The sequence below is a fragment of the Molothrus ater genome, chromosome 7 (genome assembly GCF_012460135.2).
Source record: "Molothrus ater isolate BHLD 08-10-18 breed brown headed cowbird chromosome 7, BPBGC_Mater_1.1, whole genome shotgun sequence".
Taxonomy (NCBI): domain Eukaryota; kingdom Metazoa; phylum Chordata; class Aves; order Passeriformes; family Icteridae; genus Molothrus; species Molothrus ater.
The window spans coordinates 9,991,766-10,008,435 of NC_050484.2; the positions used below are offsets into that span (position 1 = coordinate 9,991,766).

The 16,670-nt window shown below is 40.0% G+C and overlaps 1 protein-coding gene across 1 annotated transcript in view; it reads right to left on the minus strand.

The window, feature by feature from the left end:
- HECW2 (HECT, C2 and WW domain containing E3 ubiquitin protein ligase 2) overlaps nt 1-16,670 on the minus strand; it is a 146,812-nt gene that overhangs the window by 72,028 nt on the left and 58,114 nt on the right. Inside the window, exon 3 of the mRNA XM_036386342.1 lies at nt 3,489-3,596. Within this exon, the coding sequence (XP_036242235.1) occupies nt 3,489-3,596 (108 nt within the window). The remainder of the gene's footprint in view (nt 1-3,488; nt 3,597-16,670) is intronic.

Consider the following 16,670-nt stretch of genomic DNA (forward strand, 5'->3'; position numbering starts at 1 on the left):
ATAAATAAGTTTATAATTACACTCATGGAAAAACAGATTCCCAAACTGAGGCATAAAATGTTTTTCTTAAAAGATACAAATCTTTTTGCAGAAGGAGTCCAAGGCCTAACCCAGCTGACTCCCACTGGCTAACATTAATGTAATTAAAATGGAAATACTCCTTCTGCATGAGATTTGTTTGCATATGGCTCATTAGCAATGCTATAATTCTCTGTACTTCACCCTCCAGAGATATTACTGGTGAACAGATACATAATGTCCCTAGGCTGTGACACTGCCAGGGAAAACCCACATCCAGAGTCTTTGGTTTAAGTGCATGCTGACTGAACACAACTCATTATCCAACATTAGTGACTTACATTCCCTTTCTTCCCAAAACAACATGACAACTTTAGGCCACTTTTGAGTGTAAATCCTAAAGATTATTGTAGTGACTTAGCATAAGTCTGTTAATGAGCATCATCATTGCCAGAGCAGGTTCAATGTTTCTCAGGCTTGCAGAAAACATTTCCTTCCTCTCCTTGAGTACAGGTAGAGCAGGGAACCTGCAATCATGTAGGTATCACAGTATATAGGTGGCAATTAAGTACTGTTCTCCTCTGCTTGGTACTTGGTGAGGAATGCTGTGTCTAGTTTTGGGTCCCTTGGTTCAAGAGCAAAGAGAAAATGGATAGTGCAGAGCAGAGGGCAACAAAAGTGATTGGGATGGATAAAATGTGACATATGGAAGAGGCTAAAGGAGCTGTTTAGTCTGGTGAAGAGGAGTTAAAGGCAAGACAAATGTTACTATCTCTACTCTTTCCAGTTCTATCAGAGATTTTAAAAGGGGCAATGGCCCCAAGTTTAAGCTATAGCCATTCTTATTGGATGTCACAGAAATCTTTTTAGCTGGAACAATACTACAGCATTAGAACAAGTTACCTACAGCATCCACAACATCTTTGTCCTTGAAACCGTCCAATAAAAACCACACTTGAGCAGGTCAAATACTGGTCCCAGCTGAGAGCAGACTGGATGCAATGAGTATTCCTATGCTGTGGCTAGTCTCCAATTGAGTTTAGATTGATCCATTTACACATTTGGTTCATACTGGTCCCCCAGACGTTGCCCCCCTTATGGATCTCCTGCTTCAAACATTCAGGGATACTGGCAACAGTCTGCTGAATGTCATTACTGTGAGGAGCAAATATGATAAACCCCATGTACCATGACCATGGTATCTCGTGTATTCTACCTCACATAGACAAACATAAGAAATATACAACTGGAGAGCTCTTTCCCAAATGTGGAAAACAATGGTGGACTAAAGCATCAGAAATACCCTAAATTTAATAATCTGGCACATGTTTACTGGAAATGTTAGACTCCTCACTTGTCTCTCCCTCTTGCTGTGACAGGGACATCACGTGCAGTGCTAGACTGAGAGACAAATCATATCTCCACCACAACAGAAGAAGGAGGTTAACAGGGGAGCTAAGTTTGGCACAGGCTGGGCAGTGCCAGGTCTGCAGGGCATGGTAAGAACCCCACAGCACAGCTCTTCCCACACCCGGCCTGGCACTGCACCACAGTGACAGCGCAGTTGTACCTGGAGGGCACAGCCACCTGCTGCGTTTGCCCCTGCTGTGACTTACTGAGCTGAGGAATAGAAAACAAATGGAAAAGAGCAGCTGCCTGTAGTTGCATCAGTGTTGCTTCACCATCTATAAGTTACACGGAAAAACCTTGCTGAGCAAACATGGTCACAGACCTCTCGTTTAAAAAGTGGAATCAGAAATTCGGTAAAGTGTTTCAGTGCAGTTTTTGACCTCTCACTAGAAACACCAGTGTCACTGGTGACATATTTATCTACCATACCATGTGCTATAGCAACATATGCTCATAAACACTCCCTTTTACAGTTCTCAGCTGCTGCACAATTGCTTGTCTCTTGTTCATTGTATGGCAGCAGAGGTGTTAGTGAAGCTCACCATGACTGAAGAACACACATCCTGCACTTCCTTTCAGCTGACTGTGATGTGCAGTTAGTTGCAAACTGCAAAGTCAGCTGCAGCTGATTAAACTAGTAGTACTTGAAGCATTAGTTTGGGTTACTAACATGAAATGGAAATATTATTCAAGAGCCTCACCTCAATACACTATGGAGCAACACATAACCAGCTAAAAGATACAAACATCCCTGAAGGAGTTCATGTACAAGAAAGATGAGGCAATGAACTTTACCAACAGACATTTTAATCTGCCTTAATATACCAGTGTCTTTGGCACCAGGGATGTTAACTATCTTTATTATTTTCTTGAGCATTCTCTTCAGTTCAGTCATTGTAATGTAATGAACTCCTAAAATGGAATTTAATTTTATCCTGTTCAGGTCCTTTTTCTTTCTTTTTTTTTTTTTTTGAGAAGTATGCTGTGTAACACATAGGGCAACTTGGCAAGATTCAATGATGAGTTCTAGAAATAGGAAGCTTTAATATTTATTTCTAGTAGAGGGTATACAACACCTCTTAAAATACATGTATTACTGTTCTATCAGTTAATTAGAATAAAAATTTCTGCCAAGACCTAAGTAAGCAGCACTGCAGTGTTTTACTTCACTGCAGTGAAGTAAGGAGTGGGAGTATTTTTATTTTTTTTTTTAACTTATGAAAGAGGATTCATTACTGTGAGGCTAAACAGGTGGTAGAGCAACTCAGAGCTCTTCTGGGACTGATTGCCACTTTGATGCTTGGCACATCAGAGTTTCCAGCAAGCTCTGATACAACATCCTACGATTAGAACCTCCGTTTCTTTAGGATCATATGCTTCATATGGTAGGATAGCATAGCTTCATCAAAAAGCAAAAAAAAACCAACAAAGAAAAAAACCCAGTCCACAGCAGAGTAGCTCAGTTTCCTATAAATCCTGCTCATCTGTGGGAGTGGTGCAGCTCTTCAGTTTGAAGCTTGACTACCAACACAGTTCAACTGAAGGCTTTTTATTTCAGTCACATAAAGACTCAGTATTTCCTAACTGCCCAGCAGATTTTCCAGCTCAACAAATCTTCAGCTGAGAAATTCTGATGCAACTGAACAGGACATTGGCACTTCCTAGAGTCAAATCCAACCTTCCCACTAACAAACATCAGCAAGCATTATGAGCTTACTACCTTTTCCTTTACACACACTTACTATTAATATTTGGCCAGCTGAAATTTGGAACTCTGTGGGAAGAGACTTCATCTTTCAATGTGTATATACCACATCACACCACACAAGGCAACTCCTTCCTCCCCTAAAGTGAAATGTGCTAAGAACATCACTAGAATACAAATGTACCTCTAAGTTCAACTCTGTTTTTATGGTGTCTGTGCAAACGCACTGGAAAATGCTCCCCCCGAGAGCAACACAATCAATTCCCCTGCTTCATCAGAGGGACTAATGAAATGGGTATCAAATACCACCCTGTTGACCTGCCTTGGAATATGCACTGCATAAATAGGTACTCACATTCCATAAAGTAGGGGCCAGGTTCAATTCGCCACACAATTTGTCCTTTTTGCGTGCCAGTCACTCCCCGATTCTTGGAATCCCAGAAATTGGCTGGAGAGTTCTCATCTGAAGGAGGGAAGACAAAAAATAATTTCAGCAAGCAGTATTTAAAATAGAAGTTTTCTTGGCTTTCTGTTCCAAGAGGCCCAAATACAAAAAATTACTGTATTAAATTAAAAAAATAAAGAAATCAAATTAACTGGCAAAAGATAAATAGCTTCTCTTGTACACTTGATAGATCAATTTATGCAGAGTGAGCAGACAGACATACAGCCAAAGTAAATATATGGCTTCCTGTAAAAGGTGACCTGCCAAGGTACAGTATTAAATTCCAAAACTTCCCTATTCCAACAGAGAGGCTATTGGAAGTGTAGAGTTGATTGAAACTGCATACCAGAGTTACCACACCATGTCATACACCAGTCCTGCTCTGTGATGTGAAAATCTAGCATTCATTCCCTAGCTGGGAAATGCAGAATTGTAACTAGGGGTATCCAGTTAGAGACCCAAAGTGCAGAACTGTCAGTAAGCCGAGCTAGAAAGGAGAGATTCAGCAAAATACATTCAGAGAAAACATTCAAAGCAAATAGTATCTGCAGAGCAGCTTAGCAATATCACTTTTACTCCATCTCAAATTAAGATTTTTGTCCTAACAAACACAACTCTTAGGGCCGTTTCATCTTCCAGCCTGTATTCAGGCACCCAGAACACCAAATGAATGAAAAAAAAACAGGGAAAAAAGCTGTTTTAAAGGGCAAAAAGGTTAGTTCTGATGACATGGACAAAGCTGACATAAATCCAACTTAACCTTTTTGTACAGGAAGTTCTTTGGAAGTATGTATTATGACATTTTATCAGTGCATTTCAGCAGCTGTTTGTTAACTAGACTAGACAAGAACTACACCTATGATGTCAAATGCAACATCCTAATTCTTTCCAGTGGTATTGCATATTTTTTAATCTTAATTTAAAAAAAAAATTATTTTATTTTATACATTTTAGTGCATTCTACAAATTTAAAAAGAGTTCACTAAGAATCTAGTCTACTGTGGCTTTGTTCATGAAGCTCATATCCATTCAAGCATTTTCCCTTTGTACTTTGGTAGGAACTTCACATAAGATTACAGAATTGTCACCTACATTTTAGATATCCATTCATGAAAGAATAATAAACACTGCAGCTTTCTTACATTTGTCTTAAAAATATGAACTCACATTAAAGCTTCTCTTCCTCCCTTTCACTCTGATGGCTCATCTCAGTGTACATGAATTATGATGAGTGCAGTCTGTACATCTCATCCCACCAAACCAACATACAGAACACTACCACACACTGGAATTCTGTGGTTGCTCAAGAGAACTTACACACTGCTCAAAACCTAGAGGAGCTCTGGAGAATCAAGAAGGGGTCATGGCAAGCTACTGACATTTTAAAGCCTCCAGCCATGGATAACTTTGAGAATTTTTAGAAATCCGATGTCTCAACACCTCATAATCATGACAAGTCCAGGAGAATTTCACAATTATCTCAATGACAAGGAGAAGGGACAGGAGGGTTCTCCTAACACTTGTGATCCTCAAGCTTGTAAAGAATGCCCTCAGGCTTAACTTCTCGTGCAGAATCAACACGATAGGACACAAACTGAATGCATCAGAAAGTCAGGCACACAGGCAGTAAAATCCCAAACTGCACGTATTTATTCTTCATTACAGTAAAAAACTTTCAGAGTAAGCAAAGCTGCATCTCACCCATGTTTTTGTGGGGTTTTTTTCCAAAGCTGTATCAAGTAGAGCACTGAATGTACAGCCTGTAAATCACCCCACAGGCCTTATAAAAAAAAATCTCTATGTGGTTTGCAATGACACACTAACCAAAAGAATAAACTGTTGATGAATTCATTTACTTTTTTTATTGTGCCTTCCTATCCCAAGGCCCCCTATTTTCTTCCACACAGAACACTGGGAAGTTAAACCACAGCTTAACTTCCAGCAACACTACATTAGTGACTGTTCTGGTCCACCATATAAACTTGGTACTTGGTTATCCAAAATATCACTCCCAAAAGTGAGCAGATTCTTTAAAAATTCCAGTTAGCTGAAACAAAGGGGTTTTAAGCTATTCAGCATTCTCACTTCATCTAGGTAAATGAAGACATGTTCCTGACAGTAAACATCTCATCTAACATGCTCTAGTTCTGAATGTCTGTATTTAATCAACTGGAGAAGAGTCTGTTCATGATTCTAAGAAGAAGGACAGATATTTGCTATATTATAACCATAAGTTTTTTTATTCTTATCTTGTTCAACAAATTAACGAAGCCCGAAGCAATGAAATACACCTTTATTGGTGAGATTTCCAACAATAAGGCACAAGCAAACTCTTGTTTTTTAAACCAGTCACAAAGCAAAGTCAATGGCAATTTTTACAGGGATATTAGTAAGCTTCAGAAAAGGTCCTCCACGAACTGAGTCTCAAATTCCTAGCTGGTAGTTACAAGAAGGCAGAACGCTTTCTTCCACTTTACTTAATAAAATTCCACATTTACAGAAGTGCCTGGATATTCAGCCCTTTCATGAAGGAACGGACTCCTCTGCAGCAATGAAGACTAAATCACTGATACTCTGCCCACAGGCATGCTGCCACTGCAACAGAAGGTGGTGGAGACAGAGGGGTGGAAAATGCTAACAGACCATTGCCTGTCAGCAATCGACTCAAGTTACAGAATTTATTTTGGTCAGCTTTGACTTTCTTCTGAAACAGATGGGTCTTTTCTACTTTTATGATGCTATTCACATAGGGGAAAAATAACATTACTAATGCATATGGGAAAATAACTTCAAACATCAGTTCATGGATTTTAAAAAGAAAAACTGAAGGAAAAAAATGCATGGCATGAAAACACCGAAGTATACAATAAACATTAAAATATTGACCAAAAAAAGGGAAGCATTTAAGAGCACAAAGAGCAACATCAGAATTATCACTCCCTCATTTTTTTCTCTTCTCCCAAACATACATGCATACAAAGTCTCTCTCTCCATATATATATATATATATATATATATATATGTATGTATTCCATAGGGAACTTCAATTCTAAGCAGTTCTAGTCTCCTTTTAGCACATAATTGTGGCTGTTTGTGAAACTGGCGGCTGTTCCAGAATCTGGGCCAAAGAGTAGATATAAATATCTCTTCCCAGAACATAAAATATGCAACAAAATACTGTCTTACTGCATCAGTATCTTGTCCAGTGAGGCTACACTTCTGAAAGAAATAAAACAATGCCAGATGCACACTTTCTCTCTATATTCAGTAATTCTTAGACAAAATATACTACAGAACAGAACTTCTCAGAGCTGCAACCCCTGTAACAAATCAGAGTATATGAGATAATGTTTTACAACAAAAAGGCCGTAATAATAAATGTATCATTGTGTGGAATTTCACTCTGAGTAATGCTCCTGGAAATCATTGTAAAGCAAAAACATTCTGAGTAACAGCGTTTTCTTTATTTAACTACTAAACAATCAGGCCAAACCTGGCATTAAGAAAAGCTGCACTGGCACACTGTTGGTTCCTCCTCAATTTGTCCTCCAGGAGCTCCAGGTCTTCTTCTGCAAAACTGATTTGCAGAGAGTCAGCCCCCAGCCCATCCCAATGTCAGGGGTGACTCCTGTTTGCCCATTTCTGCAGCCTGTCTGGCTGCACAATCATGTTTTATCATCTGCTACTCCCAGTTTGGTACAAGGATGTTACGGAGTGTTGGAAGCCGTGCTAAGCCAGTGGCTGACATCCAGGGTCAGGAGGCTTCTGAGGAGTTAACATTTTGTTCTTTGTGTCTTACATCTTTCATTATTCCTGTCTTAGGAAAAAAGGATAAACTACCTGAAACCATCACCTCACAGAGTCATCTTGCATAGATTAAAGCAACAAACAGATAAATAAACCGTCTTTCATAAGCAGATGAAGAGGAACTGCTAGTGATAAATTATCTGAAACAAGTCTTACAGTCCCAGTGCACAGAGCAGGCAAACCAGCACTCATCATCTGGTCCCAGTTTCTGTCAACAGTAGTGCTAGGTTTTGTGATTAAAGGGTTGCTTCCATCAACATAAATGATTTTTATACTTCAATATGCCAAAACATTATAGAAGTCACAAATTCCTGGTGTGGAAATATCATTGATTTAAATTTTTTCCTGTGCAATAAGCAAAGGTTGCTATAGCAATCTAAGAGGTTCAAACTCCCGCATTCTGATCTCTTTACTCTAACACATTTATAAAGATGCTTATACCAGAGCAAAGGTGATGTTAATAGATTCTGATTGTCAACTTTAATTATATACAACTTAACAATTTTCATCTTTTACTACCATATATGGCTAACTCACAGCTCTTGAAAAATCCATGCAGCTTAGCTCAGAAAAGATCAATCACGTTGGTAACACCATTGTATCCCTGTATAATTCTCTTATCCTCCTTTGGGATTTAGATCCCAGTCTCTGATTTTTCACCCCTTTCTGGAAGATGCTTTACACAAAATCTTTTGAAGTGTTTATATTGTTCAGTTTCAATTTAAAATTTTAAATTAAGTCCATATTGTCAGAATGCTGACTTCTTTCACATTTTAGGCTGATGTCAATAAATTTTTGGCACTGAAGATGGCGTGTGCCATGCATTCAGCTATTAAGAGGAGTATTGGTACCAAGCTTTTAAAGCATCACTCTCATTTATTTCTCTAGGCAGGTCTTCTCTTACAGTGAGGATCAGCAGTGCTGGAAGGGTGGAGAATAGCAAGGCTACATCTAGTTTTGTCCAAGGCTGAGATCTGTGGATCTGCCATCAGCTTCTCTCATAAACATCTACCAAGAAAGGTCCCTCCCCTACCTATTTTACTCCATCATTTCACTTAGTCTTTAAAAGTAACAGGTTTGTGGTTAATTTGCATTGGAGAATATTTCTAACTTGATTTTGAGCCAACCTCAGGAGATCTCTAGGATGGCATTTCCAATATAAAACAAAAAACTAACTGACATGCATTTTACTGCATTACTTCCAAATACCTCCATCTCAATGCCAGCAATTGCACTCTGCTTTTCAGTGTGAGCACAGACCTCCAAACAGTAAAACAGACTGTCACCAAAATGTAAGACTAGCTAGAACATTCCAAAGAATACGAACAGTGGATTTGGGGCAAATGACTGGGAAAGTCTGCAACGCTAACTTCTGTGCCATATTTTCACTTTGGTAACCTCTAATAATTTTAATTCTAGAAACACTAGAAATAAAAATCCATGCGTGATCAATAAAGAAGTGGAACTGTGTTTACTGATATAATGAACTAAACATACTTCTTCCTTATAATCAAAATATGCTTAAAAGCACTGAGAAACTACATCAGGACACATCCAAAGGAGAAGATAAATTTTATCACCTGAGGCCTCACTCCTTTTCTAGAAAGTCAATAAGTAAATTAACAGGTCACAGGGTTTCTACTGCAAGCAATCACTATAATAAATCACATTATGTCAATCAATTTAAAATACACTAGGTATCAGTTAGTACCATATAAACAAATATTAACCCACTAAGCCAGAGCTTGTTTCTCTGATTTTCAGAATTTGCCATCTCAGCCTGTGAACACAGGTTACCTGGTAGAACCAAAGTATTTCTCATGAAAGACAGCACCACTGCTGAAATTAAAGATGAACACTTAGTTGTACCTTCTAGCCTTACCTTGCCATTCCAAAGGATGCCTGTGGATCCTAAACTGCATTCCTCCATCAGAGCCCAATTAACAAAGTGAAGAATAAAAACCAGTAACGCTTTAGAGGACAGATATTGAAAACAGCATCCTTGTTCCCAATCACGACCAGTGCTTTCTACAGAAGTTGCCTTCTGGACCCAGCCTGTGCAGCTCAAGTTTGGAGGCTTTAGCTGTGTGTTAGCACTGCTGCATAATCTCAGCTCCACGAGGCACGTCTGTCCTCTCCCTTCCTTCTGTCACTTGAAGGAAAGGCTTTTAGAAGGATGTTCTCCAGCTCTGCGGCAGTTCCGAGCAGTTCCACGCCATCGTCTGCCTTTTCTCCTTTATCCAAGGCTCCTCTGGGTTCAAGCAGCCCGTGCTAAAGCACAGAAGGTATCACGTCCTTCAGGCTCCACTATTTGCAGCCACTCCCCTCCCAAGGGTACAGGATGCCGAAGCCCCATCCTCCCTCCACTTCCTTCCTTGCCTTGGCCATGGGAGGATTCCTCAGCATGGCCATGGCCCCGCAGCACGGGCGGGCTGATGTAAACAGGAGGATCCTGAAATCCTAGAAATGACGGCAAGGCAGCCACAGCAACGAGCACAGCGGGAGCTCGCTGGAAGTGCTGGCTTTTGTTTACACAGTATTTTGCTCTCCCACATGACTTCCCCACAAATCCAGTTATTTCAGGGAAGAGGGGACTGCTCCATGACGTCTGGCTGGCATGGAGCTGCCTTAATCCCAGGATAACTCTGCATAGGACACTCCTGGGCAGGAGGACAAGCAGGTGGCAGAGAGTTCCATTACTCCCTCTCCTCTTTCAGGGTGGTAAATGCCAGCTCAGGGCAGGAGCTTGGACAAGCCTCTATTCTTCCAGATGCTCCGACTCCTCAGTGGCCTCCTGGTGGAACAACTGCAGCTAATCTAAAACTCATTCAGTCAGTGGCAAGGACCCAAACCGTGCCAAAGCAGTCCCAGCACCTCAAGAACAAAAAGGGTTCCTAAAGCAATCTGCAATCTGGTCTGTACCCTGAGATCAAATTTTTCACAGCACACATTTATTTCATGAAATTGCACACTTGTGGAGCTGTAGGTTCAGGCTGTCAAAGCAAATCTTGGTTTTCCTAGTAATACTCAGATAAAAAAAAAAAAAAAAAGTAAAAAAAAAAAAAACCTTCCACCTCTTACAGGAGTATCTATTCTTATTCAGCTTGAGTATTTTTCAAAAGTGCTTCCAGTCAAAGAAATTAGGATGGATTCTTTGCTAACGAAGAGATGAAAGCTAATGCATTGCTTTGTGCTTGCATGAACACCTCTAGGAATTGTATCTTCAAAGGACAGAAGGTGAAAGAACACCAGAACTGGAATACTGTAAGAGAAATCTTAACACACAGCTGCATACTAAATGGCTGGAAACATCTCTCCCTCTCTCCTCTCTCCCAACAGAGCAACCCCAAAAAAGTTGAGAACAAAATTCTTGGACGGTCTTTAAAGCTCCCTAAGCAGCTACAAGATCCTACTATCACAGTTCTCTTTACTCTTCGGGACACTTTGGAGAAAACTTGGAAAGTAATGGAAATACAAGACACAAGTGTTCAACTGAGAAAAGCAAGAGCAGAAAAGAGGCAGAAAAAGGTACAAGAGATGCTCTTACAGCCTCACACAAGAGAGAAGCTGCTGCAGCTCTTCCTGAAGGTAATCGTGCACTGCCAGAGGGTGCTGGGCAACACTCTGAATTCCAGCCTGGACACAGATTTTGGCCTTTTGGTGCCACAGTCCTGCTATATTAGCAGTGAAGAATTATCATAAACTATAATCATGACCCATGGTCAGAAAACAAAGAGGTGTTTGGTCCTCACAGCACAGCAGCAGTTTTTCCTATTGTACAACCAAATTTAAGGTTCATGCACCTCCACGGATTGCCCCTGAGCTGTGGGCAAGAAGCAGAAAGACTCCACTTGCATTCCCTCGTGTGCCCCCCGTGACTCATTACATGCATTAATATGTTGCTGACTTTTATTGCACTCTATTGCTTTATGCAGCAAGAGCCATTTTTAATTTTTCTAGTTGTGACTGACAGGATGGCCAAGAATAACATCATCTTCTCTAACATTTCACTCCTACTTCAGCTGCAGAAGCAGAGCACAGACCCATACCATACACCCCATCCAAACACTGAACTATGAAACCTTTTTGCTATTGAAATGTAACAGAGTGGGAAAATCCTTGCTCTCATTTTCATACACAGCCTATATTCTGACACTGGTCATTTCATTCTTTTCCAAGAATTATATCACTACAGTTTGATTCCTTCTTTATGTACACTAACACTTCAGCATGGGGATCAGAGCATCTCCATGTGCCCCCACACAATGCGGTATTTCAGGGCACAGCAGCAGCTCAAAGGATTAGTTAACTAGAATGCAAGACACAAAGATACTGAAAAAAAAATACAAGTCATTTCTTCAGACATATGACAGTACAATGGCAGGAATAAAGTGGAATTCCACTTCTCTGTATTCAAAGTAAAGGCATCATTGAAATTCAAAGCATTCAAAGATAAAAATAAGCCCTTTCACCCAACTTACTGGCAGAAATTCAAAAGCGTAACAAGAGGAAGGAAATGACCTCAAGCTTAACATCTTTCCTGAAAATCTTACTAATCCTCCTTCATAAATGATGTGCACTTCATTCCCACCTACAGTTCAGGTTTCAAACATGTGCCAGACCCACAGCACAAGTGCCCTGTGCATCGTGAGCCACCTGCCAGCTGACCTGCCCCCCCTGGAATCCATATCCTGCACAGCACAGGGACACAATGCTTGGCTGTTCCTGCACCACACTACTAAAGCCTGGCTACAACAAGAAAGGCATAAATATTAGAGCAAAAATTAAGCTAGAGAATGACACTGAATAAACTGACAGATGGTACTGCACACCCTTAGACACAAAGGCTATTAGAGGCTGAATGATCTTGCATAAGACTCCCAACATTTTCGCAAAATGCGACTAAATCACCTACCATTTAATTCTTGAGGTCCAGCTAGCTGTATGTGGGGGGAAATGTGGCACAAGGGGTGTTTCAACCTCTTCCTGAAAGAAGCAGCACATAGCTGAGGAAAAAGCTGCACCACCTCTCCTGTCAACTCACAATCATCTCAGCTGCTGATGGTTCAGGGGAAGTGATGTCTGCAGAAGATGAAGACTGCCAAAAACAGTGGCCACCAGACAGGGAACAGTTTGGAAACTCAGAACTAGGCCACCAATGGCTACCAAAGTTGGACTATGCTGATATTCTAAGGTGGTACAATCACTTATAGGCTATTGCATTACAAAGATGAGATGATAAGCCCACAGCCCTTCGAGGACAGCAAAGATGCAAGCAATATACTAAGGAAAAGAGAAGCCTCTCTCCAGTAGCATCATTTCCTTTTTTTTTAAGCACTTCTCTGCACATCACATCTTGTTAAAACTCAGATAAACTCATCTTCACAACCATAATTCCTTCTCAATATGCTCCTCACTGTTATATCCTGTCCCTAAACACATCCTGACACTCCCACAATCCAGCATCCTAAAGTTTTTTTTTTGCTTTTACAATAGCAAGTCCAAGGGCAAAAAACCCAAAACCAAACTCCACAACAACAAACCCTGCGTGCACCAATATCCTAAAATCCTGTTATTCTGGGACAAGACTGTTTAGAATATCTAGAAACACAAGCCATGTTTTCCTAATTAATATTTCAAGGTTTTTGTGGGGTTAAATGCTGTCAGAGCTAAACTAAAAAAGAAAAAAAAAAAAGAAAAACAAAAACTATCTAACCTTTTGTGTGCCATATTAAATCTGCCAGTCTAAGTTTACTGTGGAATGTTTTTCATCATTTTCCTCCTCAGCCACAGCCTTATATGGTGTCAGATAAGCACTTGTTTGCTGGCAGCACACGAGCTGCTGAGCTTGCTTTAGCTGCACGCTGAAGAGGATTTCAGCTTCCAAGGATAAAGGACATGCACTTTTATCTGTGACCACATTCCCATCACAAATCTTTGCCAGAAAAACTCGAAAATATAACAAAGTATTCCTGCTGTGGAAGATGTGATACCAGCAAAGCCATGCTCTTGTCTACATAGTCTATGGTGCCCCCGGGAAATTCTGTTGGTAAATAAACATTACCAACAAAAGCACAGTTTTGCTACGAGCACAGCTGCAATTACAGAGAGGCTTTCTGTGCTGTGGCTGTCTTCAGGCACAGCACATGTAATCCTACAGGCAGTAGAAAAAGTAAGGGGTCATTTATTCTATGGCCTGCATGCTGGTTTATTTCTTAACCGGCACACATCGGGTCCTGTATGCAGACACCCAGCACAGAAAGGTCCCAGAGAAACCCGCAGTTTTGCTTGGTGTTCATTTTTATCTGGTCAAATATTTCTCAAGTGGAAAAAGTGGAAACCACTTCAGGAAAGGCCACATGGTTATGGCCATCGCCCTTCCCTCCTTCTCAGCCTCAAAACGTACTTGGAGCAATTCCTGCTCTGCAATCAGAACATTATTCCCATTCAGTCTGCTGCTGCTCTCTGGCAATAGTCACATTTTCATCTTCTGAGAGTGGGAATATTCAGGAGAGGAGAAATTTGGACAACACTGAATGGCCTTAATACATAGTAGATTGTACTGAATGATGTAATGATCTCTTCTGGGTTTAATTTCAGTAAAATATGGGCTCATTTGACAGCCATTACTAGCTCATAAACTAACCTTAAGTGCACTTCATTCGGCATGTAGATCTGTAAATTACTTAGACCTCAAAAAGAGGCTTTTCTTGTGGAACTGTCAGCAAACACAATTGCCATAACTGAGAGGACTTCAAATAGAGTTGATGACTGTGCTCTATTTTTACTTTTTTGTTGTTTGCAAATCTAAAAACTAAACACCATTTTGAATTATTATGAAATGTACATCTGCCCTTTAAACACCATACACATCACTGCAATGCACATGTAGGAAAAGCACAACAGGCTAGAAGAGATTTCAAAAACGCATGTTATTTTAAATCTGTATTTTGAAACCATTGCCAAGTGTCATTTGTTCTGTTTATATTAATGAAATTTTAAAATCAGATAGGAAACAAGTACTTGGCAACTGTCTATTACTGAAACATTCAGCTTGAGTACTCACCTTTATTTCCAGGCAGCATTTTGCAATATGCCTCATGCTGGCTACCCATGAAACAGAGTAAAATTCATTACAAGCATATTTGCTGTTATTGATCTGTAGGTTTGCACAGAACATTGTCTAGTTTCCCGCTTTCCTTTTTTGTTCATCCTTCTGTTCCCTTTTCCTTTTTTCCTCCAGCTTTTCATACAGCAGAAGAAAGTACCCTGTTTTATACAGAGTTTACAGTAGCAATGGTAAATTATTATTTGAAACCCAGCCAGTATTAAGACAGGTTCCCTAACAAGTAGCTAAGGGAAGTATCAAGCCTGTTACTACTTATCTAATAACCTACAAAACTTCTTGTCCTAATAAATAGGAGCCATTCCATGTCTAATTATTAGCAGCCATCCTGTTTCCCCTGCCCTACGACTTAATAATGACACGTGAATTCTTTATAAATTCACATAAATTTTGCAAACACTTTTTGACAAGTATCATGCTTATTTACCCTTTTCATCCTCTGGTCCTAAAAGTGAGGTGATGATAAATTGTAAGCATCTATAATTTAGGTTACATGGCCTTTAGGTTAATAAATTCACCAATTCAAAAAACTCACCTGACAGATGATCCTCAAAATTGGTGAAAAGCCAGAACTACTCATCACATCAATAATTTGAAAACCTCATTCTAGCTTACTCAAGTGACACAAATCCCTCAATTTCTGCAATTATCTTCTGCAAAAACTGACCTGAATTCACTGGTGCATTATCCACCTGACATGCTCTTTTCTCATTCATATTCTAACAGACCTATTACTGGCAGAAATACTTACATTTTACAAATGCTAGAAAATATTGGTACAGCTCAAAGGATGAGCTCAGTCATGTCTCTACATCCAACATCTTGGTCATCAAGACCTTCCAGGTGGCTTGAGAGATACAGACAAACACCAAACAACCAGAAGCAGCTACACCCCAAAAGTAACTTCATCATCTTTACCTATCAAAATAAAGGAAGCCATCAGCTCAAGAACAGTGTCATTCAGCAAGGGCTCACACTTCTAACCCTCTAATCATATCACAACTTTCAATGAAAGAGCTGCAGGCCCAAATAATTCATTAGGTATTTATAATACTTCTGAATAAACTGCAGAAAAAAAATCTTTAATGTATTTATGCAATCAAAAGGCTAAGCTCAGTAAACACATTTCTTTTCTAGAACAGAACAAAAACATGCAACTCAGATTAAAGTACAAGAGATTAAAGTTATGCATTTCTTCTCAAATCCCCACAAGGCCATAAAGTATCCTAATGAGCTGAAATCTCATTTGTGGGAAGCTCTCAGATGTGTGATGAGAAGGAGGCACTCCCTTGCCAGATGGCTGGCTCTGCTCACGGCCATGAAGGCGAATGACTGTAACCACAAATCCGAATTAAGTGTTTTAACTGCCCACATATGTACACCCTCCAGCAATTCTAACAAGTAGCTTTTGCCAGTGAAAGTTTCTACCAGAATTACTGAAAGTTTTCTGTAAGACACATTAAAAGAAAAAACAAATTATTAATTGATCATTAGCAAGGGTGTTAAACTCCAAGCACAAACCAGTTTGAATTACAGAGCCAGCATCGCCCAAAAAGCTGACCCAGCCTTTGCACACAGTGATCCACCAGCTGCTTTTATGGCCAGTTTTATGGCTAGTTGGATATTCTCATTTTGCTTTTGATACTAAGCCCCACCTTCAGCTTTTCCCACAGTTCTCTTTCCTTTCCTGGAATGAACTAGGAAAGAGCAAAGTATGTGCCAAACACACTCCCCAAGAGTCCTGTGGAGCTCATTTAACACTCAACCACTTTTGCATTTTCAGCCCTTGTTTTACTTGGTGTTTACTTAGACTTATTTCTTTTTTTGGTATGTGATTGTGTGAAAGTGCTATTTATTGCCTGGAATGAGGGCTAAAACAAGAAGCAGTACACCCACAGAACAGATCAGATACACAGAAAAAAAGTGTTTTCCTACACACAACAGCTGACATCTAGGAATCCAGGAGGTTAGTTTCAATTTTGCATTCTCAAATGGTTGATGGTTTGAACTCCAAACCTATTATGATGGTACAGATATCTCTGAATTTTCAGCAATGTGGCATCCTTCATGACTGGGTGGAGAGAACTGACTCATCACTGAAAGGAGAGAAAGGACAGCCTTTTGATTCCTCAGCTTCACTTTCAATTGCACTTGATTAT